The sequence below is a fragment of the Mustela nigripes genome, chromosome 13 (genome assembly GCF_022355385.1).
Source record: "Mustela nigripes isolate SB6536 chromosome 13, MUSNIG.SB6536, whole genome shotgun sequence".
Lineage (NCBI taxonomy): Eukaryota > Metazoa > Chordata > Mammalia > Carnivora > Mustelidae > Mustela > Mustela nigripes.
The window spans coordinates 16568011-16595112 of NC_081569.1; the positions used below are offsets into that span (position 1 = coordinate 16568011).

Below are 27102 nucleotides of genomic sequence, written 5' to 3' on the forward strand. Positions count from 1 at the left end.
CGTAAATGAGCCAACCGCTTGGGCACGGAGCTGAGTGGGAAACCATCCCGGCAGGAGAATCGCGTCCACCTGACACAGAACTCTGACAAGCATTGACTCAGACACTGCTTGCCACCACCACTGACCCTGAACCGGGCGTGGCTGGGCCCGGGGTGGACAGCCAACGCCAGGGTGGAAGGGAGATCTGCTCAGAGGACGGGTGAGCAGAGAGGTCAGGGGAGGAGATGTTTCCTCCTGGCCAAGGTCGGCAGGGGGTGGGGGAGGCAGGAAAGGCTTCAGGGAGGCAGCAGCTCTGACACGGGTCTGCGGGTGGGAATCAGGGGGCGCCGGCAGTGCAGGGGTAACGAGCGGTGGAGGGAATGCAGCAGCAGATACACAGAGGGGTTAGGTAAAGCGGTATCTGAGGAAGGTCAAGTGCCTCTTGCGAAAGCTCACAGTCTCCCTCTAGTCAGGGAAATCGTTCTCACGAAGGACCAAGCGTGCAGCAAGAAAACATTTGATGCTGACAGTCAGTAGATCTAAAGACGCCATGGCTCCTGGGGGAAGGCGTTCGAGAGAGGACGGGTAACGTGGAAGTCGGTTAAAACCAAAACTGACCTCTATTTCTGGCCTCAGAGACCGGAGATAGCTTTTGAGATCGCCCCGAGTCATCAGTTCCATGATGACCAGCGTCGGCTGGCCCTGGGACACCACGCCCAGCAACCGCACCTGGGAGGGAGGACAGAGGGGAAGGGCTCAGAGGGTGAGGGTGGCCCACCACAGTCCCCACCCACGCCGCCGGCACTGCAGAGCCCAGATGGGTAGGCCCCGGGGTCCGCCTCCCATGCACAGATGTCTAAGGGCCACGGGGAGGTGATGGGGGACTCTGGAAGGTGGTCGGGGAGGAGACACCAAACCCCCAGGGGCAGGGGACTCTTGGGGAGGTTTTCCCTGTGTCAGGTTCTGGCTCCTCAGGGCTGTCTCTTACCACGTGGTGGCAGTTGAACTCCTTCATCACTGAAGCCTCATTGAGAAATTCAATCCTTTCACGCATGCTGGCGGCCTCGTTCACTGTTTTAATGGCCACCCTGGTCTCGGGCTCATCTTTAACCACGCCTTTGGCGACTCCTTCGTACACCATCCCGAAGGAGCCTTGCCCCAACTCGCGGCTCATGGTGATCTTCTCTCGAGCGACCTCCCACTCGTCAGGCACGTACACTAGAGAAGAAGAAACCAGAACCGAGCCAGGTCAGGCGAGGGGCCCCGGAGCAGAAGGTGCTTTTGGGGGAAAACCGAAGAACGCGAGATGCCACTCCCTAAAGCCCACAGAGGACATCAGGGAACCACGACACGGCTCGTCCTGAAATCTCTGTGAGGCAGCTATATGGTCAAATACAGGTATTTCAAGTCTTCAAGGAGTCCAGAAGAACCACAGAGGAGTCCAATTTGAGATGTGCCAACTGCGGGATTCATAACAGGTACAAAGACTTGGGTGTGCCCCGCAGGCTCAGCGGGGGGAGCGTGTGACTCCTGATCTCGGAGTTGTGAATGTGAGCCCCGCGTTGGGTGGAGAGATGACTTAAATAAGTAAAACTTGAAAAAACCAAAAAAGCCCACAAAGACTTAGCACAAAAAATCATGTAAATATTTCAATAGTTTTGGGGCTGATTACATATTAAAATTGATAATACTTTGCATACATTGGGTTAAAGAAAGCCTATTGTTAATACTTATTTCACCTATTTCTTTTATATTTTTTAATTAATTAATTTTTAAAAAAGATTTTATTTATTTGACAGACAGAGATCACAAGTAGGCAGAGAGACAGGCAGGTGGCGGGGGTGGGGGGAGTGGGCTCCGTGCTGAGCAGAGAACCCCGTGCGGGGCTCAATCCCAGGACCCTGAGATCATGACCTGAGCTGAAGGCAGAGGCTTCCTGAGTCACCCAGGTGCCTCTACTTTTCTTTTAAATGGCCACTAGAAAAACTTGAGGTTACACCTGGGACTGGCATTATATTTCTACTGGTAGCACTGCTCTTGTCTAGACAAGTATGTCCAGCCTCACCAAAGACCCTGGGGGCTCCGTCTATGGGGGTACAGAAGTGGCTGAGCTCTGGCACCAGGGAGTCGTGAGTGGTGAGTTGAGGGGGCAGTGGTGAGTTGGGGGGGCAGTGGTGAGTTGCGGGGGCAGCTGATGAGCAGTGGGGTCTCACCAGGGCTCTGGCCTGAGCTCCGTGAACTCAGGGACCTCCCATAACCGGAGACAGGTGGTGAGGGGCTGGGAGGTGGGACATGCTAAGACTGAGCCTGACTAGGGCTTCTCCAGCCCAGGTTTTCTGTCAGTCTGGTTTAAGGAATTAAATAAGTAATTCCAGGCAGGCAGGAAGGAACGAGAAAGAAAGAGGAAAAGGGAGAAGGGAGGTAAGACAGAAAAGAAATCAAAACAGAAGCTCCATCCTGCACCTGGAAAGGGCAGGATAAAAACTAAATTAGACACCTCGGAGGAGGGTCCCACTGAGCCTATGTTAATCTAGAATTTTCTCTCATACACACTTTTGGTGAATTTCATACTATATGTGTGTTTTGGAATTTCATAAGTGGAAGTCTACCCTCTGTATGGCTTCGGTGCCACATAGCCCCCAGAAGGGGCTGATGCCTGCTTACGAGAGTAAGTCTGCCAGACGAGCAGGTAGGGAAGACTCGTCACAACATCCTTCCAAAAGTGTAAAGAGACACTTTGTCCTAAGCTCCACCAGCCCCACAGCCCACAGCTGGTTCTGTGCACAATGTTATCAGCACTTCCCTCGAGGGGGATTTTCGGTGTCCTCAGGAGAACGGTGACATGCAGATTAGCTTCTGGAGAAAGGAGTTTTGAAAGCCCTTGCAAAGGGCAATGTCCTTTTGTTGCCCCTTAAGGAAAGGAGCTATGAGGTGCTTGTGAAAAGCCAAAGAAATTAAGTTCAAATGAGGTGACGGTGTTCCTACCTGTTGGCCAGGGCGACAGGGAGTTTGGGTTTTGTTTATTTTTAAAGAAGAATCAAGACCTATTATGAAAGTAGTTGTGGGAAGATACACATTTTGAATTCCAATCACTGGTACTGTCTGGTATTGTTGTATTAATGTTCTTTCCAAACTCCCTGGATGCTTCGTAGTCAAAGCTACAAATGCCAGTCTCCTGAGATTTATTTCAAAGCAGAGCAAAGTCTCTGGAAGAGTCTTAGTCCACTTTTACAGAGAGGGAAAGTGGCTTCCCCCATCAATTCCATTAAGGGTGTGATGACTCCTTATCTTATATATATTTTTATAAAGCTATCATTCACACAAACAATGCATAAAAGTCCTTTGTTTTTTTTTAATGAAGAAAAAGATCTTCCCCACAAGTAACCACTATTTTAAGTTTGGTGTGTATCCTTCCAGAATGTTCTCTATGCATTATATACATACACACATTATATACAGGAGTACAGAGGTGTGTGTATGAATATGTACACACAAATATACATATATATATACCTATTAAAAATAAAACTTTGTGAGATCTTTATAGATTCAGGAATTATTCAGCACTTGATTCCTACTCCAGGAGGCTGCTTGCTTTTTGTTTTTCATTGTTTTTTTTTTTAAAAGATTTTATTTATTTATTTATTTGACAGACAGAGATCATAAGTGGGCAGAGAGGCAGGCAGAGAAAGAGAGGGAAGCAGTCTCCCTGCTGAGCAGAGAGCCCGATGCAGGACTCAATCCCAGGACCCTGAGATCATGACCTGAGCTGAAGGCAGAGGCTTAGTCCACTGAGCCACCCAGGTGCCCCTGGGGAGGTTGCTTTTGACTGGCTTTACTGTAAGTAGAACTGAATTAGAAGTTATTAAAGAAATCACAGTGAGACTTTATATAGTGCTTTAGAGTGTCTAAGTGTTTTTCTTATGTTTTCCATTTGTTCAGGACAATCAATCAGCATAACCATGAATCTGTGTCCTATCTCCTCCACATCTACATCTGCTTTCACTTCACCTGAAGCCAAGAGGCAAATATTTTTTTGAAATCCATCTACCCGGTTTCACGCACTTACTCACTTGATAAACCCAACCCGGCTTCTCTTGCCGGTCAGCTTCCCCGCCCGCCCCGAGGACCTCACTGTCCTTTTCCATGGTGACTGCATCACACTGTTGACAAGACCCCAGGGGCTGCGTCACCCTGACTTCTCAACTGCCTCGCGATGTGACCTGGGCAAGCCTCTGCCCTGAAACTCCCTGCCTCACCTCCGCACTGGTGGGCCCAAGAACAGCCACCTAACGCAGATGTAGGGACCAAATGGGGAGGCATTCATAAAAGCCCCCGGCAAAGTGCCAGGTCATGGTGCTACTGTCACTGGACTCCTGGACCAATGCCCTCCGCTGACTGACTTTGAAAGGTCTGGGTTCAAGACCCTGAGGGAGAAGAGACAGCAAACAAGGAAGACAAATACCCATGGGGTACAACTCAGCTTCCAAGTCAAACCTTCTCACTCACTGGACTAAATGGCCCTCATGAATTATGACCCGGGGGTCTGTGAAGGGGCCGTGAGGATAGAAATCCTGCGATCCCGGACAGGACGGGGATGAACACAAAAACTCTGAGACAGAAAAATGTAGGGAGGCTGTGAGTGATCAAAGACAGTCCCAGCAATATGAAACTCAAGCTGAAACCAGTTTAAGAGGACTGTTTGGTCAGCTGCGGCATACCCTCCGACTAGATGTCAACAATTAAAAAACGGCTTTTGTCATTCTAGCATAAAATTTCAGGCAATTAAGTAAATGGACTACCTCACTGACCAGTCATCTCTGAAGCTTTTTTTTCTTTGGGGCATTCTGCACGGTCCCAGAATTTTGGACACACTCAGTGAACTTGCTAGAAACTTTGATTAAAAAAAAAAATGGTGTTAACCAAGATGTATTCTGAGGCCGAAGTTACCTCAAAATAATGCGAACCTCTTTGCCCTACGTTAGCCACACTCCCGAAAGCTCCCCGATCTGGGACGTCCCCAGGCAGGGACCCTGGCTTAGCTGCTTACCGTCGGCGGCGCTGAAGTACTCTGGGTTCACAGAAGCATACAGCACTCCATTGCCCAGCCTGCTGTTATTCCTGTCAAAGGGATAAAATTCAGGTTAAAAAACCCCATCTCCGCGCATGTCATCTTGGCGCTCTCAGTTCTCTCTGTCCTGTTTTGTGAGGGGCATCCAGAGGAAGGGGGTGTGGGTAACTCCTTCCTGCCGCTCTCACCTACGCTCTGTCATCGGGCCCCAAAGCCATCTTGCTAACACGTCCTTGGGCTTCTTCAGGGGCCTCGGGTTAAAGCTTTTAAGGAGACACTGGTTTCTTCACTTCATCAGAAACGGGAAGGCCAACTGGCCAGAAGAGGCTGGACACTGGGTTTGGAAAAATCTCTGCATATGTGAGCAGCGGGATCCGTGAGCAAAGGGGTGGACCATACCGGCCCCAAATACGTTTTCTGTTGTTGCTGAATCCTTACAAAATGTTCTCTTTTTCCTGCAAGGAAACTTTGACGGGAAAATTGGGTCACCCGTTCCGTAAAATATTCCCTCGAGATCCTTAAGACGTTTCCTTAACCTCGGGGTCCCCTCACCAGACCGCGCAGCCACCTAAGATGTCCGAGCTTCCCCCGGAGTCACTCACCTTTTCCTGTGGAAGACGTACAGCATTATCACAAGCCCCCCCACTATCAGCAGGACAGCGACGGGCAGAGCGATGATCAGGTGGATGAAGTTTTCGTACGTTACTGCAGAAACAAGGGAAATGACAAAAGTATCACAAGGTGCACAGGCCGGTCGTTTTTTGTTTGCTTTTTGTTTTAGCAGCAAGAATGAGAAAAAAAAATCCCCGAAAATTCCTTTACTGCCCTATCGCAGACTAGGAATTCTGAAGGTAAACAGTATCAGATAGAACAGCAAAACACTCTGAGTTATTCGGGGGGAAAGAAAAAAAAAAGATAAAATGAGTACACACAGAGGAGCAATGAGAGTAACTCATTTTTAAAGTACAGTGTACCCTGACATAATAGTTCACGTGGTGGGCTCAGGTAAAGTCATCTTTGTGTGCAATTTAATGACTACTAGTGGACACACACACACACACACACACTCATGCACATTTGCAAAAATAAAAGGAATGGATTCTTAACTATTTAGAGCCCAAGTGATACTGACCCTTGTATTTAGATCATAAATGTATTATTTAATCTGTTTGGTATGAAGCTGGTGTCCTAGTAAGCTCTGTTGACCTTTATCTGTCTTAAGAAAGTTCCAGAGATGATTTAAAAACACCTAACCGTATGGCACCCCTGGCCAAAGTTGTTCTGAATTCTCCCCAGACATTCAGGTACAGTTACAAGCCTGACCGCCACACCTGCTCATCCCTGTCATCAGCACTCAGGTGACAGGTGGGCACCTGGGACGCTGCTGCGCAGCCTCGAAGACTCTGCTGGATACGGGAAGTCACTGTGTTCCCAGGGAGCACCGACACCGAAAAGGTAGACTGCCCACATTTTGCAAGGATGCCCATGTTGCCAGGACATCAAAAGCAAGGCAGAGGAGAGAAGGGAGCCAGGGAAGCTTTCCAAGCACAGAGGAATGGTTGGAGATGACACTGGGGAGAAGCAAGGTTGGCTCCCAATGGGCCTGTTCAACCCAAGCAGTTCGAACCTCATTCTGCAGATGAAAGGGAGCCAGTGTGAGCTCTTGGGCCCCACAGTGAACGGAGCACATTTGTGTATGTTGGGACAGCGGTGCTGGAGGACAGTCTGTGGGGGGGCTGGTGGCATGGAGGAGGCACGGCCACATCTCGGAGGGTGCCAGAGGGCAGGAGAGGATCTGGCTAAGTTCTGCATTACCCAGCCCAGACCTCACAAGGAGACCAGTGCTCCGTGGCTACCAAGGAAGAAGACTCACAGAGATGGACGGTCCTCCCCAGGGTCACACAGGCAGCTGGGAAGCCATGGTCCTGGGACCGTTCCTGCCCCCACAGCTCAGACCTGCCCCCCATGGCAAGCACCCTGCAGGCTGTGAAAGGAGGCAGTGGTGGTGGCAAAAGGGGCTGGATTTCAGGGACACGGAAGAGGAAGAATCAATGGGACTGGGGTTTGAATGGCAAATGGGTGGCTGGAGAGAGAGAGAGAGAGAGAGGAGAGAGAGAGAGAGAGAGAAGGATGTAAGGTTCCAGGCTTGCATGGGGCATGGATCATGGCGCCACTGACTGACCTTGGGAACAAAGGACAGAGAGCTACTCGGAGGGCAGCAACCATGACTTGGGTTCTGGTACTCATGGGAGTGGGAGGCACTCATGGGACCACCCAAGTAGAGATGTCTATATGGAAATGATGGAACTCACTGGGGACCCAGGGACACCTAGTAAAAGTCACACATCAGTGATTATTTTGCCACTAAAAATCATCACCATTATGACTCTTTATGGATTATTAATGCTATTTTGATTTTTTAAATCAAGGACATTTTCATCAGATCGTTCTCAACATGGATGGATCTCCTGCACTTTCTAATTCCCGAAAACACTCTCAAATTATCACTGCTGTTGGGAAACCAGCCAAGTTTTAGTTTTTCCTCCCAAGGACAACTTCTTACATTCGTATCACTTAGCCTACTGGTCAGGTTGTACCGTGTTCTGAGTTTCACATTTCAGTGGGGACATGGAGAAACTGGAACACAGCCGGAGAGGAGCACAATGATGAAATGGCTAGAAAATTGGTCTCTGTGACTGGGCAACAAGAAAAGGCCAAGAGACTGGAGATTATTTAGTCTGAAGAAGGAAAGTCTGAAGAGTCATTTAATAGCATTCAAGCACATGAAGGGTTCCTAAAAGGACAGTGGTTGCCAGAAAGCTTGCAAAGCTTCTGTCTCCTCTGAGGATTAAACAAGAGGAAAAGAGACTGTGCGGTAGCAGGAGAGTCTTGTCCGACATAGGGACAAATAGTAAAGCAGGCATGTAGATTTCATTTTCCTGCAGTACGTGCCAACTTCTGCTGGAAGGAGTCCATCAGAGGGGCTCTCTGGGTTCCCAGTGGCATCCCAGCCCTGCCAGGGTTAAAGACGGGGTAGCAATGGCAGAGGGGAATGTGTCCTCTCCAAAGAGAAGCCAAGTCAGCTATTTCAAAGACTGCGGCCTGATGCTACGCCGCTAAGCCTAGGCTCTGTTCCTACGGGATCGATGCAGAGGAGAGAGAAAAGAGGAGAAAAGAAAGCCAGCCACAGCTCTGGAGAGGGTTCTAGGCATCACTGGGAAGGTTCTAGCACTGGACCGGGTGGCAGAGGCTTGCTGGGGAGAGCAGGTTAGTGGGCCCCATGGAGAATTCAGACTCTTTGAGCCGATGGAATCATCTGCCGAAGCTGTTTACCCCTAAAACCAGAACTCAGGCACAGTGCCAGGCTCATCAAATGCTACTTCAAGGTCTGCAGTCCTATGCAGGCCGTTCTTCTTTTGATATCTGTACTATTAGGATTTTCAAACACCTGTCTTTGATTCTTAGGTACTAACCAGGTGGATAGCTGGATTGGTTGAATCCTGAATTTTTAAAAACTGAGACGCTAGATCAGGGTAGCCCAAATGTGGACCCCGGGAGGGACCACAGACGTGAGGACCACCCACTGAAACCCAAAGTAGCACCAGTCAGCACGGTGGGCTGCTCTTTCAAGTGGGACAGTGAGGAACAGCGTCTGGCCAAACTGGATCCCATAATCTGAACAGGAAATCATCTGAAAAACTGGGTTCCTAATAAGAAATGGAAACTCAACGTGGAAATAACGAGGAATATTTGTGTCACCAAATAAAATACTGTGTTTTCTTGGCCCAGCAAGCACAAGGCCCGTGGTGTACTGACACATGTTACAAAACTCAGTTTTCAAATCTGAAAGCCTTGCCTAGTACGGTCTTCTAAAAATTCCGTCTTGTCAACAGCTTGAGCATAAAATCACGCTGTGCACTTTCCATGCGTGCAGGTGCTTTAAAAGTACATCTGTATTTTTTCCGATAGGCAGTGAAGGAGATAAGGCCTTAGTCTGAGACGCTGTCACAAAGACTCTTACCCTGGAACAGGCTGGACCCAATGGCCTCCAGGTTTTGGTCACCCCTTGGGATTCTAAGCTCTGAGTCTGAGTCCTAACCAGTAGCCCAAATCAGATAAGAGTTGGACTGGTCAATTCAGGGCTTTGTAAAATGCTTCCCACGTAAAACAAGTTGAGAACAAAGGCCTCCTGTTGAGCCCCTGACCCTCAAAAGGGGCTCAGACCCTCTCCCTACCCATCAAATGAGGTGGGAACTCCAAGCAACAGCTCCCCGTGCTCGAGCTCCCAAAGGAGGAGCTGGCAGAAGTGTGACCCTTCTGAAATCCGGCCAACTCCATTCCAGTGGAAAATCAGAAAGGCAGAGAGCGCCCCGACAGCTCAGGCTTTCCCATTCCCAGCCCAACCCCCTTTCGTGTTTTCTCGTTACTGCTGCTTCTCCAAGCCTTACTTTTGGCTGGGACATAGAAGAACACCGGGTCTGTCCAGGACCCATTCCCGGAGAGAGAGGTGGCCTGGATCCGGGCCGTGTAGTTCCCCGGGTTGAGCCGGTTAAGCTTGGCGCCCCCATACTTCCTGTACTCCTGTCTTGATACGCACTCCCGCTGGTCCTGGGGGAAACAGAACACAAGTGCCAATTCCCCGCAAACCTGTGAGAAATGGGTGCCTCTTGCTGCCCCCCCCCCCCACCGCCTCATGCCTGACTCTGATCCCGATTTGCATTAATACAGGGAAGGAAGAGAGTGTTGAATGGCCATCTTCCAGTAACTGTAAATGCACCCAAGTTCTAACCAAACAGATCTCTGTTTTGATAATCAAAAAGAGCCCCACAAAGGTGAAAAGTTCTTAAGGACAATCTAGCTTCTGCAGAAAGATCATTTTCTGTAACAAAGTCGTTTCCTACGGGGAGAACCAGCACCCCTCCTCATCTACTCTGAGTACTTCCTCAGAGACTGTGGGGCTCATGGAAAGACTGAAGCCTTACTGACTCAGCTCCTCATTTTCTGGGGCTAAGTCCTCCACTAACCGGGAGGCGGTCTGTTCTGCCCGGCCAGTGCGTGCCATCGGTTGGAATGGGGACCCCGATGTGGACCACTGAGCCAGTCTTACCTCGACTTGTGATCCGTATTTTATTTCATACATGAGAATCAATCCGTTGGGATTCTCAGGTTCTGGCCACTTGAGAAAGATGGAGTTTTCAGGCCTCGACTCCCAGGTCACGGGCCCAGGAATGTCATCTGCCCCTTCTGCGTGACAATTGAAACAAGCGAGAAAGTCAGACTCGGGTCCTCCCCCGCTGGGGTGGGCTACCCTGAGCACATCCTCCCCAGTCCGTGTGAGCAGGGCTGAGGACGGGGACCGCACAGACCCCACAACAGCCGGCTGCTCACATGTAGCATGGGGTTTGGAAGCCAAGCAGTCTATTGATGGGTCTCAGGCTTGCTCCCCCTTAGCAACCCAACCTCCCCTGCAAAAAAAGTCTGCTCTGTCAAGTACAGTTGGAAACCCCGGCAGCCTGAGTAACTTATTTCTGGCTTTTGGCTTCTACCCCTCAAGAAGGGAAACTGTGTGATGCCTCAAGCACAAGCAGCATCGAAAAGGCTCCTTGTGAGCGGAGGCGGTGGCCACAAGCCTCCAGGCGGCGACACAGAGCTTTTCAGGTCTAAATCTACATGCATCTACGTGTGGCAAACTCAACCTTGATGTGGGCGTGAAGGACAGCCTGGAGCTGGGCCTCCGTCCACCCTTCCTCCAGCCATGGCTAGCTGAGGCCGGGGGCTCACGCTCTTGCTTTAAGCAGTAAGCCGGGCAGTGACCTGGAGTTTCTGCAAGTTACAGCCAGGGAAGGCTCTTCTGTCCCTCCCAGAAGGTGGGGAAACTGAGGCCAGGGAGTTGGCAGTAGCCCTGAGACATGCCGTGTGTCAGCGCCAGAATGGCATCCTGGAGGGCCCTTCTCCTAGACTCCACTTCTGGGCTCCTCTGCTAGCTGCTAACCCCGGGCAGAAAAGAGAATGGGCCGTTCCCCTATCCTTAAACATGGACGGTTGGCAATGTGAACAGACAGCTTTTTAACTTCCAAGGGGAAGGTGAAGACCCAAGAGGCAGGACCAATGGCTACTCCAGTAGTTGACCTTGAGGAGCAAAGGTCACCCTGAGTCAAGGCAGCTAACAGATTCCACGGAACCTGATGACTCAGGAGGGACCAGGCAAATTTATGTGTGCACAAACGGGGACTACGGCCATGGGAATGTACAATGTGAACGAAGTGGGAGCAGGGGAGTTGACCCTGAAGGGCAGTGCCTGCTCTTGTAGGACTTTGTGCAAAGACTGAGTTGGAAATGATGTCACTATGAAGGGACTCCATTCCCTGGGCTGCTGGTCTACCACGCTGCCTACAAATAACCACACATTCTCTAATAAGCAAGATGGACACTAAGGGTCATTGCCCTGGATGACAGATTCTGTGTTCATAAAACACAAGCTTCTCCACTGGGCTGTGAGTGAGTCAGGAGAGGGGTTCGCTGGATCACACCCTACCTGCAGGCATGGTTCTTGCAAAAACAAAGTTGGAGGCACTGCAGCCCAGCTTCTCAGCCTCGTGGTTACAGCTGTGGATGTCAATGCGGTACAAAGTGAAAGGCCGCAGGTTGGAGATTACAGTTCTCTCCTTGTTATCCACTCTGCTCTCAAAGAAAGGGTATTCTGTCTCGAGCTCTTCTGGGTCTGTGATATTATAGGTGTCCACCACTGTGGTGTTCCTGCCTCGGCTGGACATGGTGGTGTTGGTGACTTGTGTGACGTCTCTCCGCTTCCTTTCAGGTCTGCAAAGAAGAGAAAAAACTTGGTTTGGAAGTGCCGCTACCTCTTTTGTCCTTTCTATGACTTGGGTGAGAGTAACGGAAGAAAAGAAAAAACCCCAAGTTTGGATGAAAGGAGCTATTCAGCCCTTTTGGATAAGAACCAACAAATAATACGGGGATTTCCTTCTTCGTTATTTTGCTTTCTCTACTCTGCAAGCTTCAGAATCGGCACACAAACTGCCCCCTGGCCCCCAGAGTGGTGATTCGATGGTATCTAAAGGCAAAGAAATGCCTCAGTCACTTCTGGCTCTGCAGCCTCTTGGCCCTTTGGTCAGAATGTCTGTGCTCCCCGGTCCACCAGTCTTATGGTTGAGCATTGAACGTGACCAACCTGCTGGCCACACGAAGATTTATTAGGGGGTGAGGTGAGAGCTGAGCTGTGTGGTACAGGCCCCAGAGGATGGCTTCGCTGACCACCTTTTGTGGAAAGAAAGATACCAAGCAGCAAGCACTTACATGGACCCCCATACCCTTCCCTTTGGGGCTCCCTCTGACCCTGTCTTCCTCTGAGACCCCAGTGTCTGGATTTTTCACACTCCTGGAGGTCTTTCCAGTCTGGCTTGCCTCCCACTCAGCAGCGACCTCCTGTGGCCTCTCCCAGGCCCTGCTGTTGACAGGGGTAGAGCGGCTCAAGGCCTGGACTAAGGCTCAGAACAACAGCTACAAAAGCAATAGGACAGCAAAAGAGAAATCAAAAGAGAATGTTCGCACCCAAAGGGCAGAAGAGGTGATCCGCGCAGCTGGTGAGGGTGACTGCTCCAATGGCTGCTGCTGTGGGATGTGGAAATAAGGGCTTTGGGCTCCCCTCAGAAACCTTAAAAATAAGCCCCTCGCATTTATAGGAAGCAACAGCAACAGAACATGAGAGTAAGTACCCAGACAAGGAACAGTCACCCGCAGGCCAACTTCCAGCAACAGCGGGAAGCAGGCTGCTGTTGGTTCTACACTAGGGCTGTCCATGGGCCTCACTCCTCCCGTGCATAAGCGAAGGGTCCCAGAACAAAGCTCATCTGGGAAAGAAATCCAAGGGCCCAAGGCAAGGAGAAAGATCAGAAAGTGGGAATGCTCCTCAGTTCTCACGCAGGGGAGAGGGAGAAGCCCCATGGGGAATCAGGGGACCTGAGAAGCCACTTGGGGCTCAGCTGACACTCAGCAGGTTTCTGGTGGGTCCTGATCTGCCTTGAAGTGAAAAGCTTGGAAGGGAAAAGCAGGGAGCTTGGGGGAAAGGGCTTCTGGCTCCCTAGTCTGCCTGGCCCATGGATTTCCCTGCAGAAAATGCTATCACCGCTTTTGTGCAGTGACCAGTGGGTCCTAACCTAAAACATCAACCCAAATATGCTCATCCCACCAGATAGAGAACTGCAGGGTCAGGCCGTGCACTGATGGCCTTACTGTATTCGCTTTCACGATACCGGGGAAGGAAAGCTTAGAAGAGGAGGCTGACCATTTCCCATCCTCACACTCTACACACCAACCAATCTTCCCAAAAGGGAAGGACACAAAGAACTACATTTATCGCTGGAGAACCCTTTTCTGACATCTACCAGAGCGATCTTCAAAACCAACACCACCCATAAAACCAACACCACACATCCTCGTGTCTATGAGAGAGAAGTTGGCTTGGGTTTAATCCACTGCAAATTAATACTCTGCCCAAACCCCTCCCATAGCCCATCCCCATTTACCTGGGATTACAGCTGTTACTAGTGACACCAAGTTAGGGGCTGGAGGAGGGAGGCCACACGGGACATTATCAGGAAGACAAGGTATAAGGCAAGCAGAATGGCACACCCATGGTTCTTTGTAAACAGCCACATTTCCAAATAGTGTGACCAACAGCAAGGATCACTGTCAGCTTTCCCCACTCCCACTCCATGACCCCACTTACTCTATTGGAAAACCCTGCGGTCTTCAACATCTGTCAACATTTCAGTTACTTAAACTCAACTATGTGATTTAAAAAAAAATAAAGGCCGTGGTCAAAGACATTCACCACCAGATATGGACTCCAGAAAGCAACTTAACAAACTCTAGCTTCCAATCCACTTTAAATCACATGGGACACGCTGGACAACATGTAACATACCCAACCTGACTTGACTGGCTTGTTCTTAGGATCAACAGAAAGAGGGGCACCAGGGTAGCTCAGTCAATTAAGCGTCTGCTTTCGGCTCAGGTCATGATCTCAGGGTCCTGGGACCGAGCCCTGCATCGGGCTCCCTACTTGGTGGGGAGCCTGCTTCTCCCTCTCCCTCTCCTCCCCACTCATGTTCTCTCTCTTGGAATTTCTGACACTATCTTTCTCTCTCTGAGATAAATTAAATTCTTAAAAAAAAAAAAAAAAAGAATGAATTGAAAGAAAGAAAAGTCATCTTTGGATAGTTTAGTTGTAAAACAGAAAACCATCCTTTATGATTCATTCTGCCAACTAGACATTCCTTCTATCAAAATTTTTGCAAATTGTGTGGACATGAGATTTATATCCTCGGTAGGAGGCATTAAAAAAAAACAATTCAAAGTGTGTATACATCGCGGTCTCTCACTGTGGGCAAATATAGTATTTATGGTCATCCCATGAAAAGACAAAATAGCAGGTCAGACTTGTCTTAGGACAGATAGTGTCAGGGCCAAATGGGCGAGGCGAGCATCCATCAGGGGGAGGTTGGCATAGAAAACTTATTTTGAATTTGGCAACAGGAACACCGGCATTACTAATACCTGCGTCGACCACAGCTCTGCCTTCGCGTTGCCTGATCTTGCGTTCCCCACTGACGGGAAAGAAAGGCACTGCTTTGTGGCTGCAGACTGAAAGCTCGTGGCCCTTTGGCAAAACTTCTCCAAAGCCGGGGCTCAAAACCTGAACCTCTAGCGGGCCGGTGAAATGAGACAGCAACGGGGCCCACGGCTTCTGCTAGGGAATAAACAGACAACTCCTGCCCATCTGCTTTGCGTCCGCAGGAAGTGCCAGTAGCTGCGCTTCTGCCGGCACGGGGGTGGGGGTGGGGGATGGGGGGAGGCAGCCCACATTGAGTAGCCATGCCACCAAAGGGCAAGGGCCCTAATGTGTCAAAATGTAAAGCTAAGGGCCAAATGGATTGTTCAGTAATTAGGCTGCTGAAGAAGTCACTAAGCCTGATTCCTAGTTTGTAAACCTCTTTGAGCTCCTCCAACACTCTTTTTCTTGGAAGTACATATGACCTGCAGACAATTGGGATGGCACCTGAACGCAGCCGCGGGGGGAGAGGTCTTGGGCAGAACAGGTCAGGGGGACCCACAAAGGCTCTCCTACCTTCACAGGCCAGGGGTTTCAACTCCTAGAGAGGAGAGGAGGGGCAGAAAGGCATGAAGCAATGAGAAACTTTGTTCTGAAAAGAATGCCCGCCACTCTAAGTCGTCTTTCTTAATGATTTTTCAAAGTCAAATGGGTATCTTGGAATATTACACAAACATCAGGGAAGTCACTCGACGGGGAAAAAAAAAATCACTTTAAAAGCCATTTGTAGTTACAATCCAAGTACACCTTTAAGGGCCAGGGCATTAAAGAATAAACTGAATTTACGGGCTTCTGGTGCCTCTCACGGTCGGGGGCACGAGGAACAGCGATCACAGAAGACGCTGGGTGGTGGGCTGGTGGCAGGGGTGCCGTGGGGACCGGGAGCACGTAGGTGCAAGTGGATCCAGGTCCTCTGCTCACAACTCAGGCAAGGGCCGGTTTGTAAACACCGCACTGTGATCTCTCAGGAGGAAAAGAGAGACAAGGACCACCATTCTGTTTCCATCTCCTTCCCCAGACATGGCAGGTCTACCCTGCTGGACTCCTCTCCATGCTTTTGTTTTGTGTGGGTGTTTGCGTGTGTTTTAAGATTTTATTTATTTATTTGACAGAGAGAGAAAGAGAGATCTCAAGTAGGCAGAGAGGCAGGCAGAGGGAGAGGGAGAAGCAGGCTCCCCGCCAAGCAGAGTCCGATGTGGGACTCGATCCCTGGACCCTGAGATCATGACCTGAGGTGAAGGCAGAGACTTAACCCACTGAGCCATCCAGGCATCCCGCATGTTTTTTGTCTTTTAAACCATTTCTTATTGTGGTAAGATAAAATTTTTGAACAAATATTACCCAAATCTTGCCATTTTAGCCATTTTTAAGCATACTGTTCAGACACTGATTGCATTCATGATTCTGTACAATCATTATTACCACTGTTTCCAGAAGTTTCCATCACCTCAAACAGAAGCTCTTAGACCCATTAACGCCCAACTCCCCATCCCCCTCTCCCCCGGAGCCCCCTGGAAACCTGAATGCACTTTCTGTCACCATGAATTTGCCTCTGGTGAGGCTTTGCAGGTAAGGAATTCTACCATATCTGTTCCTTTCACATCTGGCTTCTTTCACTTAGTGTAATGTTTCAAGGTCAATACCAGCGGTGCCCTTCATCAGAATCGCATTCCTTTTTATGGCTGGATAATATGCCATCGCGAGCCTAGACTGTATTTTGCTTATCTATTCATCCGCTCCTGGGCACATGGGTTGTTACCAACTTTGGCTGCTGTGACAAGTGCAGCTTTGCACCTCTACCTCCCTCCATTTCTGTCCCCACTTGGCAGACCCAGGGACTGAAGCAGGGCAGCAGAGATTCCTGGGGACAGGGGCTGCATTGCCTCGAAAGGCTGTCCTCTCTGCTGCTTCGCAAACCTGCTTGTCGCAGATGTCTGTGGCATCTGGTTGTGTCTGGGAGTTGGGCCACTTTCAAAACTCACTCTGGTTTTCTCCCTCTTGCTTCGCTTCTCCTCTGCCGGGCTTTGAGAGGCCGCACAGAGAAGTGGGATGTGCCAGAGGGCCCTTGCGGGTCTCCATGGTCCGTTTGCTGGTCTCCATGGGTGGGGGCCTCTCTGAGTTTCACTTCCTGTCCCCGCAGCTGAGAACCCACCTGCCGTCCACGGGATGCCTTGTGGCTGAGGCAGTGGCACTGACGTGCCCGTGGCCCCCAGTGGCACAATCCCCTGGTCTCCCTTTCCTTCAGTGCTTTCTGCCTGCCCCAGGCACCCACTCACCCAAGCTGATGGACTGTTCTTGTTGTTCTATTGTTCCCCCCTCGATGGCTACAGGGTTCTGCCCCGAGGCTGCTGACCTCACAGAACCTCTGCATGGGGAGCGCGCCACCGAGCCTGCCTGAGGAGCGTCAGCCCGCAGACATTTTCAAACGACACCAGGTACCTGGGCACAAAGATGGAGTTGTGCAGGAAGTTCTCAAAGACTTTGCGGTACTCGGCCTCCTCCTTCTCAGCCTGCTTCTCGGCCTCCGTTTTGGGGCAGGCGCAGCAAGGCCCCTTCTCTCCGCCGCACACCTCAGTCTTGGGATTCTCCGTCACCTCCTCGATGTCGATGGTGCCGTCGGCGTACTTCCTGATGGGGATTTTGTCTGCTCGGGAAAGAGAAGCCCGACAAGAGCAGACATGAAGGCTAAGCTGGGTGGGCCAGTGGGCCGGTGGGCAGAAGGGGGCAGCCGTCAGCACGCTTAATGGAGAATGTGGTCGGTTTCCGAGGATGGGCTGGAACTGTCAGGGGCTACGTGGTACGTTGGAGCACGGATACTCCAGACGGCGGGAGTTTGGTTCCAGGTCCACACCCTCCCCGCCACGGGCAACCCCCACCTTACCTTTGGAGCAGTAATTGTGCCGGTAAAGGTAGCTGTCCTGTGGCTGCCGTTGCCACCTCACAATGTAGTAACTGAGGTTGCCGTTGGGCAGGGACGGCGGGTTCCACTTCACGATGAGCTGGGAAGAGGAGTTGGATGCGGAGAGAACATCCAGGGGAATGGAAGGAACTGGAAAGGGGAACACAGGCCATTTCAGAAAATGGAACGCACCCTGAATCCAGGCGGCCACTGGATCACTGAATCACTATAAGCCTACAAGAAGCCACGGATTTGACCCGGACACGGAAACTGTGGTGAATGCAGACACACAAACTATGAAGGGAACCTTCTTTTGAAATCACATTAAGTGCCTGCATTTCTCTTTGTATTAGCTACTTTCAGATCACCTCTGTGGAAACAGGACGGAGAGGCCCGTGGAGAAAGTTACGGGTTACAGGTGGGTGACTTAAAAACTTACAGCTAATTCCAACACCAGTCCAACCACCAGTCTCCAAATTGCTGGACTCCAGCAGTTCTAGCAAGTGGTGGAAAGGACTGATTTGGGTTTCATTTGAGGTTCTGGAGCTCTGATAAAAGTGGCAAGATGCCAAAATGAAAGTGAGAAAGGGGGAGAGTGTGTGTGCACAACGCGTGTGTGCAAGGGGTATGTAAGAGGCATGGAAGACGAGGATCTGCGAGTCCCTCTTTTTTTGTTTTTTTGTTTTTTTTAATTTATTCATTTGACAGACACAGATCACAAGTAGGCAGAGAGGCAGGCAGAGAGAGAGGAAGGGAAGCAGGCTCCCTGCTGAGCAGAGAGCCCGACTCGGGCCTTGATCCCAGGACCCTAAGCCGAAGGCAGAGGTTTTAACCCACTGAGCCACCCAGGCGCCCCAGAGTCTCTCGGCTCAATAACCTCACTTCCGTGGGATAAATGAGATAGGACAAGGGAAAGCAGTCCAAAACACAAACACACAGAGAGCCCCGACTGCAGGCAATGGCCTCTGTTACCAGCCAAAGAATATTCATTTACAGGCAAAGCATAATAATCTGGTCAAGCTTTATTTGCTACTGCCTCTCAAACCAAAACCCAGAGCTGCCTTATGTATAAAGGGCAAACACATCCCAGGACCGCTGAAATCTTATTTTCCTTGGGTTCCCAAGAAAACACTGATTTTGGGGGGTTTTCCAAAGTGCAAGAGACCTCTTTATTGTCTATCACTTAAACAACATGGTCATCCAAGCCACTTTTTGAAATTTCAAAGGGGCGAGGAGCTTAAGGGTACTTTAAGGCCCATAATATCATAGGCAAGGTTCTGAACACCTATACGGAGTGGTGCTTTAGGGAAAAGCTGTGACTAACGCCAGCTTTTTTAGGAAAAACATAACCACTGGATGCTCGACTACTTTCAGGTTTCCAAAGTCAAGTATTTCAAGAATAAACAGCATACCCCAGATGTTTCAACTGTAAGTGTCACAAAAAAAAAGCAGAGGCAGAGGACCACGTCTTCCTCTGTCTCTACCACTTGTAAGGACAGGGGTCAAGATGTAGGGAACTGGCCCAGTTCCTCTGGTGCTTAGTTTCCCATCTTTGGGGAAAGGAAATCGGGGTTTCTTAAGACTTTGTCATTTAATAAGGGGCGTTATGGGTGGCTTAGTCGGTTGGGTGGCTGACTCTTGATTTCAGCTCGGGTCATGGTCTTGGGGTCCTGGGACTGAACCCCACATTGGGTTCTGTGTTTGGTGGGGTGTCTGCTTGAGGATCTTCTCTCTCTTCTCTCTCTGTCCCTCCCCCTACTCACTCACTCTCTAAAGTAAGTGAATGGATTAAAAAAAAAAAAAGAGAGAGAACTTGTCATAATAAGAAAAAATGTTGTTTTTCCTGAGCTGGGTACAATAAATTACTTCCAAACCTAGAAGAATAACTTGTTTTGTTGCCTTTGAGCCTCTGTTACAGCATCCCACACCCAGAATCAGAAATCTGTGCCAGATTTATTTCTATAAACACTTCAGGGTCCGTGACATGATTGTGACCACTTATGGGATCCTTCAGATGGGGCAGGGGAGGAGGGAGGGGGAACGAGGCACGTGTGAGCCAAGGGTTGTCCCCACCAACACTTCTTCCTCACCCTCTCTGCTATTTAAATTTATTTCGTGCTACCTTATGGGTGTTTTATAAAACAGCCACCGTCCAAGGATATTTATCATTGCATTTAGAAATGATGTCCATTTTCCTACTCTAAGCTGGTTTTCATATACTTGGCTAATAGACACAAACGTTTGCTTTCATTAGTTCCAGATTCTGGAGTTGAGAAAAATGAGGTGGTTTAGAAAATGAAGACAGAGACAGAAGGAGGAACATTTTCACCAGCGAATTTCTGGAATGTCCACAGTATACTCTGTCTGACGCTTTCCAAATTCCGTCTACCTCCTTGGAACCCTTGCCTCTACAGAATGTAGATGGAAAACCCACGAGCCGCGTGAGGTAACTGGAACACCAAATCAGCATGTGTTCAGTTCCTGGTGGTTCAACTATGAAAATAAAACAGTGGGTTGAATCCTGGCTGGGTCCTCCAAACAAACCACCCCAGTCCGGTAGGAGGACCTGGGCTCACTGGCACAGAGCAGGCAGATGATGGAACATGGGCCAGAAAGACGTCCCGGAAGAGCTTAGGGTATTGGGACTGGGAAAAAAACAATATGATAGAGCACTAGATATTGATAAGAAACACATACAAGACACAGACTCGTCCAGGATTGAGACATCTTGTAGTAAGCACGGTGAGCTCATGAAAAATACGGGATGGGTGCTGTGGCTACCTGAAGCATTGGTGCGAATGTACAAGATTTCACTCTTGGCCCCACGGATGTGGTCATTCTCCACCATGGTGAGGGTCACCGCCTTGACATACACCGCGTACTGTGTCCAGGGCTTTAGTCCTTGCAGTAAAATGCCAGGCTCGACATCCTTGTTGGGAGGGAGGTCCACATCTACCATGTTCCAGCTGTTGGAGCCACAGGCATCCTGCCCGTCATACTCCGTGACGTTTTTAAAAGGTCTAGGAAGACAGTAGATCAAACCAGAGGAAGGTTTAGGTCTCTGACATCAAAGCTCACTGAAATCTTCCCCAGGGGCCTAGCATGTCACACTTTCTATAACAGGAATTCTAAATAAAACAGGAAGTCCATTGGATTTGTTTCGAAGAATAAAATAAAATGGACCCCAGGTTCCACATTTACAAACGCACCATAGAATGGTGTACCCTGCCCCAGGAAGAGTAAATTCTGATTTTACTGGGATGGAAAACACTGCTCCTTAAGCATGCAGGAAAAGGCTCATTTTCTCTCTTCCAATCATGGCATTTTTCACCATTAAGAAAAAACAAGCATAATCATTTCATGCAAATATCAGCTACCAATGAAGAATAAAACTTTGGGGGGAAAAGGACTTTTGCTACAGAAAAAAGAGCTTCTAAAATAGAGATTCCAAAATCTCATTTGCTTACAAACAATTGTGATTGTTTAGTATCTGATAATATTCAAATATTTAGTTTCTGGATTGTCTCGGAAACTAGCACCAGCTCCTTGGTGAGGTTACCAACCGACACTGACAGAGCACTGGGGGAACTATCAAAGAGAAGAGAGTACTTTGCACACATGCTTGGGTGGGGAGGGGTTCTCCAGCTATCAGATGAAAGGTCTGGACAGCCCCTGCGCCCTGGCTTCTGAAACAGAGGTTAACCTACCCCTCCCCATCCTCACGACGGAAGACCATGAATGACCCCCATCCATAAACACACTGAATACCTAGTAATCCGGAGACCTGCTTTTTTCACAGCTATGACCCCAGGGGAAAGGGGATCAGATACTGTCTTTGGCGGCTCTGGTTCCAGTGCTGAGGAAGCCAGTCATTGGGGAAGGAGACCTATGGTATCACAGTGAGAGCTGGATAAAGAGGGTGACTAACCTAAGGAGGCTGGTGGTACCACCTGGATAAGGAGGCAAAGGAAGGAAGAGGGAGACCAAAAGAGCTGCCGTCTGGAGGAACAAGTCACAGCTGCCGAGGCAGGTGAATATCACCAGAAGGCATGAAAAAAGCCCCCAGTAGATTTTGGGATAAATCATGAAATGTTCAGAACACAGAGGCCAGTCTCTCTCCATTTTCCTTCCCTAGTTCATGACCTAGAGCAGAGGACCAGGTCTTGGGAAGGGCTCATGGAATAACATGATATATCTGTCTGGGGGGTCCCCTCCAGGGGAGCTGAGCATCCCACGGGGTGCTCCTGGAGTATGGGTCAGTGGACACATCCTCTATCCCACTTCATGAACGTTGGGACTTAACCTAATTCTCTAAAACACAAGCTTTTCTCTTTGCAATTCTTTTATTCAAACCCCTCTGAATTACCCACTGAAAAACAGGAGGCCTCAGGCTAACACAGTGATGGTGTGGTCGTCACCATGGTGATGGATATCCTGTGACAGCTGAGAGGGACCCTGAGGATGAAGCTCCGCTTTCCCCGCCCACAGCCACGCCCACAGTTCCCCACGGAGCCCAGAAACTCACGCTTCCTTGTAGTAGACAGTGAAGCTGATGAGGTCCCTGTAGTCAGGGGGCCGGTAACGGTGCCACGTTATGATGATGCGGTTCTTCCACGTGGTCGTAGAGGTGAAGTGCAGGACGTCGCTTTCACCTGGGGAACAAAGGTACATCTGTGAGTGACAGAGATCAACACCCTTTTCCTCCACCAGTGGAACAAGTCACCTGCCCTGCCCTGTCTCCCCCTTCTCCAAAGCTGGCTGTACAGGCCAAGCCCTTTCTTGGACTTCTCAGTGGCTCTCCTTTCTCTTGAGAACCCAGACATTTTACCACACGGAGCTGCAACAAAGCTCGCGCCTTTGTTTCAGCACAACTGGTCGCATTTGGACATGAATCTGTGATTCCTAACCTGACAAGGAGGAACTGCTTGATTGAGCAAGTCACCTGGTCTTTCAGTGGACCCCTAAGGCCCCTGGCTCCTGGGGGGACCAAGGAAGGTGAGGATAAACCTTGATCTTCTGTGATATGCTGGCACTCATCCAGGGGTTCTGTGATCCCCCTTGTTCTGTGCAACTGGCAAAGTCACACCAATGGTCCAGGTGTGCCATGGTGGGGGGGGGGGATTTTCTGTGTCTAAACTTGGCATCGACCTGGAAGGATACGGACACCCTGGAAGGCCTCCGTCTGGGGCTGACACACTGACAGGAACAATGTCATTGGCCAAGCTGCCCGTGCGTCAGGGGAAGTCGCTGGAGAGCTACAGCGAGGATCTTGCCCTGAGCCCCAACTTGTTCTTCCGTCCAGATTCAAATGACCCTCAAGAACCAGGGCAGAGTTGCTGACTGCTTCTCCTCAGGGAGACCAGAAGCTCCCTGACCGACTGTCCTTGTCCGCCTCTATTTGCCTGAATCCCGAAGCGCACTCAGCGGGTGAAGCAGAGGCTAACGGCGGTTAAAGGGAAGAAGTCAGTGGGGCAAAACATGCTGGTCTGAGGTTAGAACTAAGCTGTAGCTCCTGCTCGTGTTATTTAAGGAGAAAACATGATTTTGTTTTCAAAGGAAAGTAACGGCTACTGTATTCACAGGCCTACAGATCAGACTGGCTGACTGGGCCGAGAAAATGCGTGGGAAATGCTCACATTGGCCCTGCCCTGGTCCTACCAGGGGGACCGGTAGGGGCTGCCGCGGGCGGGTGAGGGAGAAGGTGCCAGCTGCCAACACACCAGGCAGCTTCATGGCAGGCCTCTTCCCTCCTCCTCCAGAGCAATCTGGGTGTCTACCAGGTAAATCCAGACACCAGCAACACGAATCAGTCAAATGCTAATGGTTTCACAACACGTCCCCTTCCGTGTGTGTGTGTGTGGTGTGTGTATGTGAGCAAATTGCCTCTGATCATGTAAATCACTCTTATTTTTTTTCCTAGTACCCTCCCCTTATTAAAAGCTGATGGCGGAGAGAGACAATTTACTTTTATAACCCTCTCCAGCCGAACAGAACCACAACATTTTAAAAAGCGGCTTGATAAACAGGGTTAGAGGAGAGACGTGCTGTTAGACCTCAGATACAAGAGCTGAACGTATATATAACCACAGCAAGGTTATAATTATGCGGTTCTCAATTTAAAAAGCAGCATCCATTCAGCGAGGTGGGCTCTCTCTAGCCTCTTTGTGTTGGGGTCGGAGTGGGGAGGAGGCCAAGGGAGAGACAGGGAACCCGTGGCCACCGTGCTGGGCTTGGAGCTCAGTTCCCTCTGCCCTGAGGTTTCCTCTGCACTGGGGAAGACTGAGCCGACTGTGCTCCCCAGCAATGGAGAGGACTAACTCCTCCTTGAAAAATGATCTATGCATTAAAAGACATTTAACCCTACATTCTGTAAGCACTTCTTCTTTTTTTTTTTTTTAAGATTTTATTTATTTATTTATTTTGTCAGAGAGAGATAGAGAGCATGAGCAGGGGAAGGGGCAGAGGCAGAGGGAGAAGCAGGCTCCCCATTGAGCAGGGAGCCCAATTCGGGATTTGATCCCAGGACCCTGGGATCATGACCTGAGCCAGGGGCAGCCGCTAAACCGACGGAGCCACCCAGGGGTCCATGTAAGGCACTTCCATAAAATACTCCCTTTGAGCAGGAGCCCATTTCTAAATGTTCAGCACACTCCTAGAGAAGCTAAGGGACACTGACAAATAAGAATCTATCATGAATCAGCCTCACTACTGGCTCTGAAGATACACATACAGCGGAGCAAAGTGCTGGCTCAGGAGGCCCTGTGTCCTCCCCCCGCCCCCCGCCCCAAGTGAGGCAAGCGGGGAAGCCACCCAGGGAGCTGGCCATCGCTGCAGATCAGCAGAGGGGCTAACTTTATCACCGCTGCTGGGGCCACTCACAAGAGGCTCGTTCTCCGTTGTTCCTGGTGTTTATGTCCCCTTTGCTCTGGCGTCCTTTTGTCCCTGTCACCTCCTCCATGCGGTAAATCTCGGACACGCACAATTTGGGATTGAAAGCAAAGTACATCTTCCCAGCTTTGATGGTCAGGTTGCGATGGTCCCAGTCCCACAGCTGCTGCAAGTTCTGGTTGTCGAGGACATAGAAGGAGTAGTTCCTGGAAGCACAGAAATCCCCGTGAATGTTCTGGCCCTTTCCCAGTGCCCCCTCCTGCCCGCCGGCCACCCCCCGCTGGTCCTCCTCGGCACGGGGCTCCGCAACACGCTGCCTTTGCCAAAAAGAGATTTAGTTATTAATAGTGTGTGAGAGTGGACAGTTACTGTTAACAATAGCAACAGCATGACTCAAGGACAGCATATTGAAATCGATAAGACACTAATTAATTTTAGGACCTCTATTACCAACAAATAATGCCTCTCACACCAGAGGATATTACTGGAATCATTCCGGAGAAATGCCTTTGGGTATTTCTCTCAGAGCAGAGTATGTATAACGAACTTGAAATCAGTTCATGGGAGAACAGATATGCTCGGCTACTCAACCGGAACGGCTTACATATTTGCTGGAGAGTCTGCTGTTATCCTTGGGGGTAAATCCCATCTGTGCCATCCGCGGCCTATGGTGGGCTAGGAGACAGACCGGGGCAGGGATACAGACCCGGTGGTGGACCAGCGCTGGGCCAGCTCCCTCCTCCAGATTCACCCCATCCTAAAAAAGGTGGGGGAAGACAGCCCCCTTTGGGCAGTGCCTTTGTGCCCCGTCACCTCCCCCAATCCAGGCAGCAGTGACTCAGTGACCAACACTCCCAGGTTAGTGTGCACAAGGCTTGTTTTTGGATGGCTGGGCCCCCTTCCCAGAGTTTCTCATTAGTAGGGCTGGCTGGGCCAGGAATCTGCATTGCCAACCTGCACTCACGTGATGCTAGCACGACTGGTACTGGGATCGCACTTGGAGGGGCACTGGGCTAACAGGTGGTGGGCACCAACAAGGGGCTGTTGGTCAGCAATAAGCTGACCAAATGAGATACGGTCCTGCCCCTAGGCGGGGAGGACACAGAAGCAGAAGCAGAAGCTCCACCTGTCGACTAAAGGAAAAACAGAAGGATAGCCAGAATCTGCAACAGCGATCTCCAGCTGCCCAGAGAGAAATCCATCCTCCGGGGGTGGGAGCATAGACAGCTACAGCTGCAGGGTCCAGAGAAGGATCCAGGCTGTATACCTCTTTCTCTAGGTAGGCAGGACGATCCTGTCCATCCAAGTCCTCCGTGATAAAAGGTCTACTCCCCACGGACCTTGAATCCTTCCTGTCCCCCTCCTGGTCCCCAGCCTCAGGCTTTCTGGAGCTCACTCAAGCACTTCATGCAGAATGGAGTCTAGGAATGGGTGGAGCACTCTGAGCTACTGTTAACATCCACTGAACGATCCAACACACAAGCTGCAGAGAAGAGAGGATGGCCCGCTTTCCAAAGCCAGGAGAGCTGGGACAGAAGTCCAGAGCACCCTTCTGTCCCAGAGGCTGTGTCCATGGGGGCCTGATGGGTTTCCTTGCACATATCACACCAGCACCTCTACCGGCTCGGTCAACCCCAGCCTGAGTCTCATTAAGAAGAAAGCAGAAGTTATGGTTCTAATAAGGCCTAGCCGACTTGTGACACCTGCCTGGGAACTCCCCAGGGAGTTCAGAGACGAGGGTCCAGGATTGCAAAGGTCATTAATGAGCCACGTAGCCACAGGCTCTTAGTGCTCTCTGTAGCCCTCCAGCTGGTTTCCTTGGAGGGACAGGGGCATGAACACACACTCACAGAACAACAAGGGTTATGAGCACCTGAGCTCCCTGTTTGTCTTACGAGTCTAAAACCCTAATGCCCGAGAGGAGTCACAGAGCTGAGGGGGACGCTGTCCCATCAGCCCGAGCCCAGGCCCTCCAGAGGCACTGGGCCCCGTGCACAGATGTGCAGGGGGTGAGAGTGGGAGCCCTGCCTGCACATGGTTCAGTGGGCAGAGGGAGTCCAAGGGCAGCACCTCTGAAACCACATGAGCCTTCTCACTGACCCACCCTGGCTGGACAATATTCAAGGTCACCAAAGCAGGTGGCAAAAACTTGAATTGACAGATACTTTCCTCTCTGGAAGAGCTCACTCCCTGACACATACATCCACTGGAAAAGGAGCCTCAGACACTGTGCACATCCTTGGGATATGCAACACAAGCCCAGGTATGCAGGTGGGAAACGCTGGGACATGGCAAGGTGAGACCTGCTGTCCCTAGGGAACAGTCGCCACCCACATCTCCTTGCTCCCCCGGTGCCAGGCTGTCGCTGATGCTGGGTGACTGGGTCGTCAGACGACCGAAGGTGGGGTTTGCGGGTAGAAACCAGAGGCCTCCTAGGTAGGCCCATTCTTGTCCACGGATACGTCCAGCTCTCAAGGACACTCTGTAGTGCCAGGACCAAGGTCTGGCTGCTCCCAGCATCCTCAGCTGGCTCCCAGGAGACGAAACCTCCTTGTCAGTGCAGAAACCTCTAGGCCGGAAGGAAAGACATTAACCTGGTCAAACCTCTGTCTCTCAACACAGAACGAGGCTTCT

General features: G+C 50.4%; 1 protein-coding gene across 1 annotated transcript in view; it reads right to left on the reverse strand.

Annotated features, from left to right (window-relative positions):
- The window catches only part of IGF1R (insulin like growth factor 1 receptor), a 291050-nt gene that overhangs the window by 21524 nt on the left and 242424 nt on the right, over nucleotides 1–27102 (reverse strand). The window contains exons 6-17 of the mRNA XM_059371653.1: nucleotides 24460–24674; nucleotides 22106–22232; nucleotides 20362–20600; nucleotides 17563–17730; nucleotides 17121–17325; nucleotides 11586–11869; nucleotides 10158–10294; nucleotides 9499–9658; nucleotides 5653–5755; nucleotides 5030–5100; nucleotides 968–1197; nucleotides 598–708 (exon numbers count right to left, since the gene is read on the reverse strand). Coding sequence (XP_059227636.1) covers nucleotides 598–708; nucleotides 968–1197; nucleotides 5030–5100; nucleotides 5653–5755; nucleotides 9499–9658; nucleotides 10158–10294; nucleotides 11586–11869; nucleotides 17121–17325; nucleotides 17563–17730; nucleotides 20362–20600; nucleotides 22106–22232; nucleotides 24460–24674 — 2050 coding nt within the window. The remainder of the gene's footprint in view (nucleotides 1–597; nucleotides 709–967; nucleotides 1198–5029; nucleotides 5101–5652; nucleotides 5756–9498; nucleotides 9659–10157; nucleotides 10295–11585; nucleotides 11870–17120; nucleotides 17326–17562; nucleotides 17731–20361; nucleotides 20601–22105; nucleotides 22233–24459; nucleotides 24675–27102) is intronic.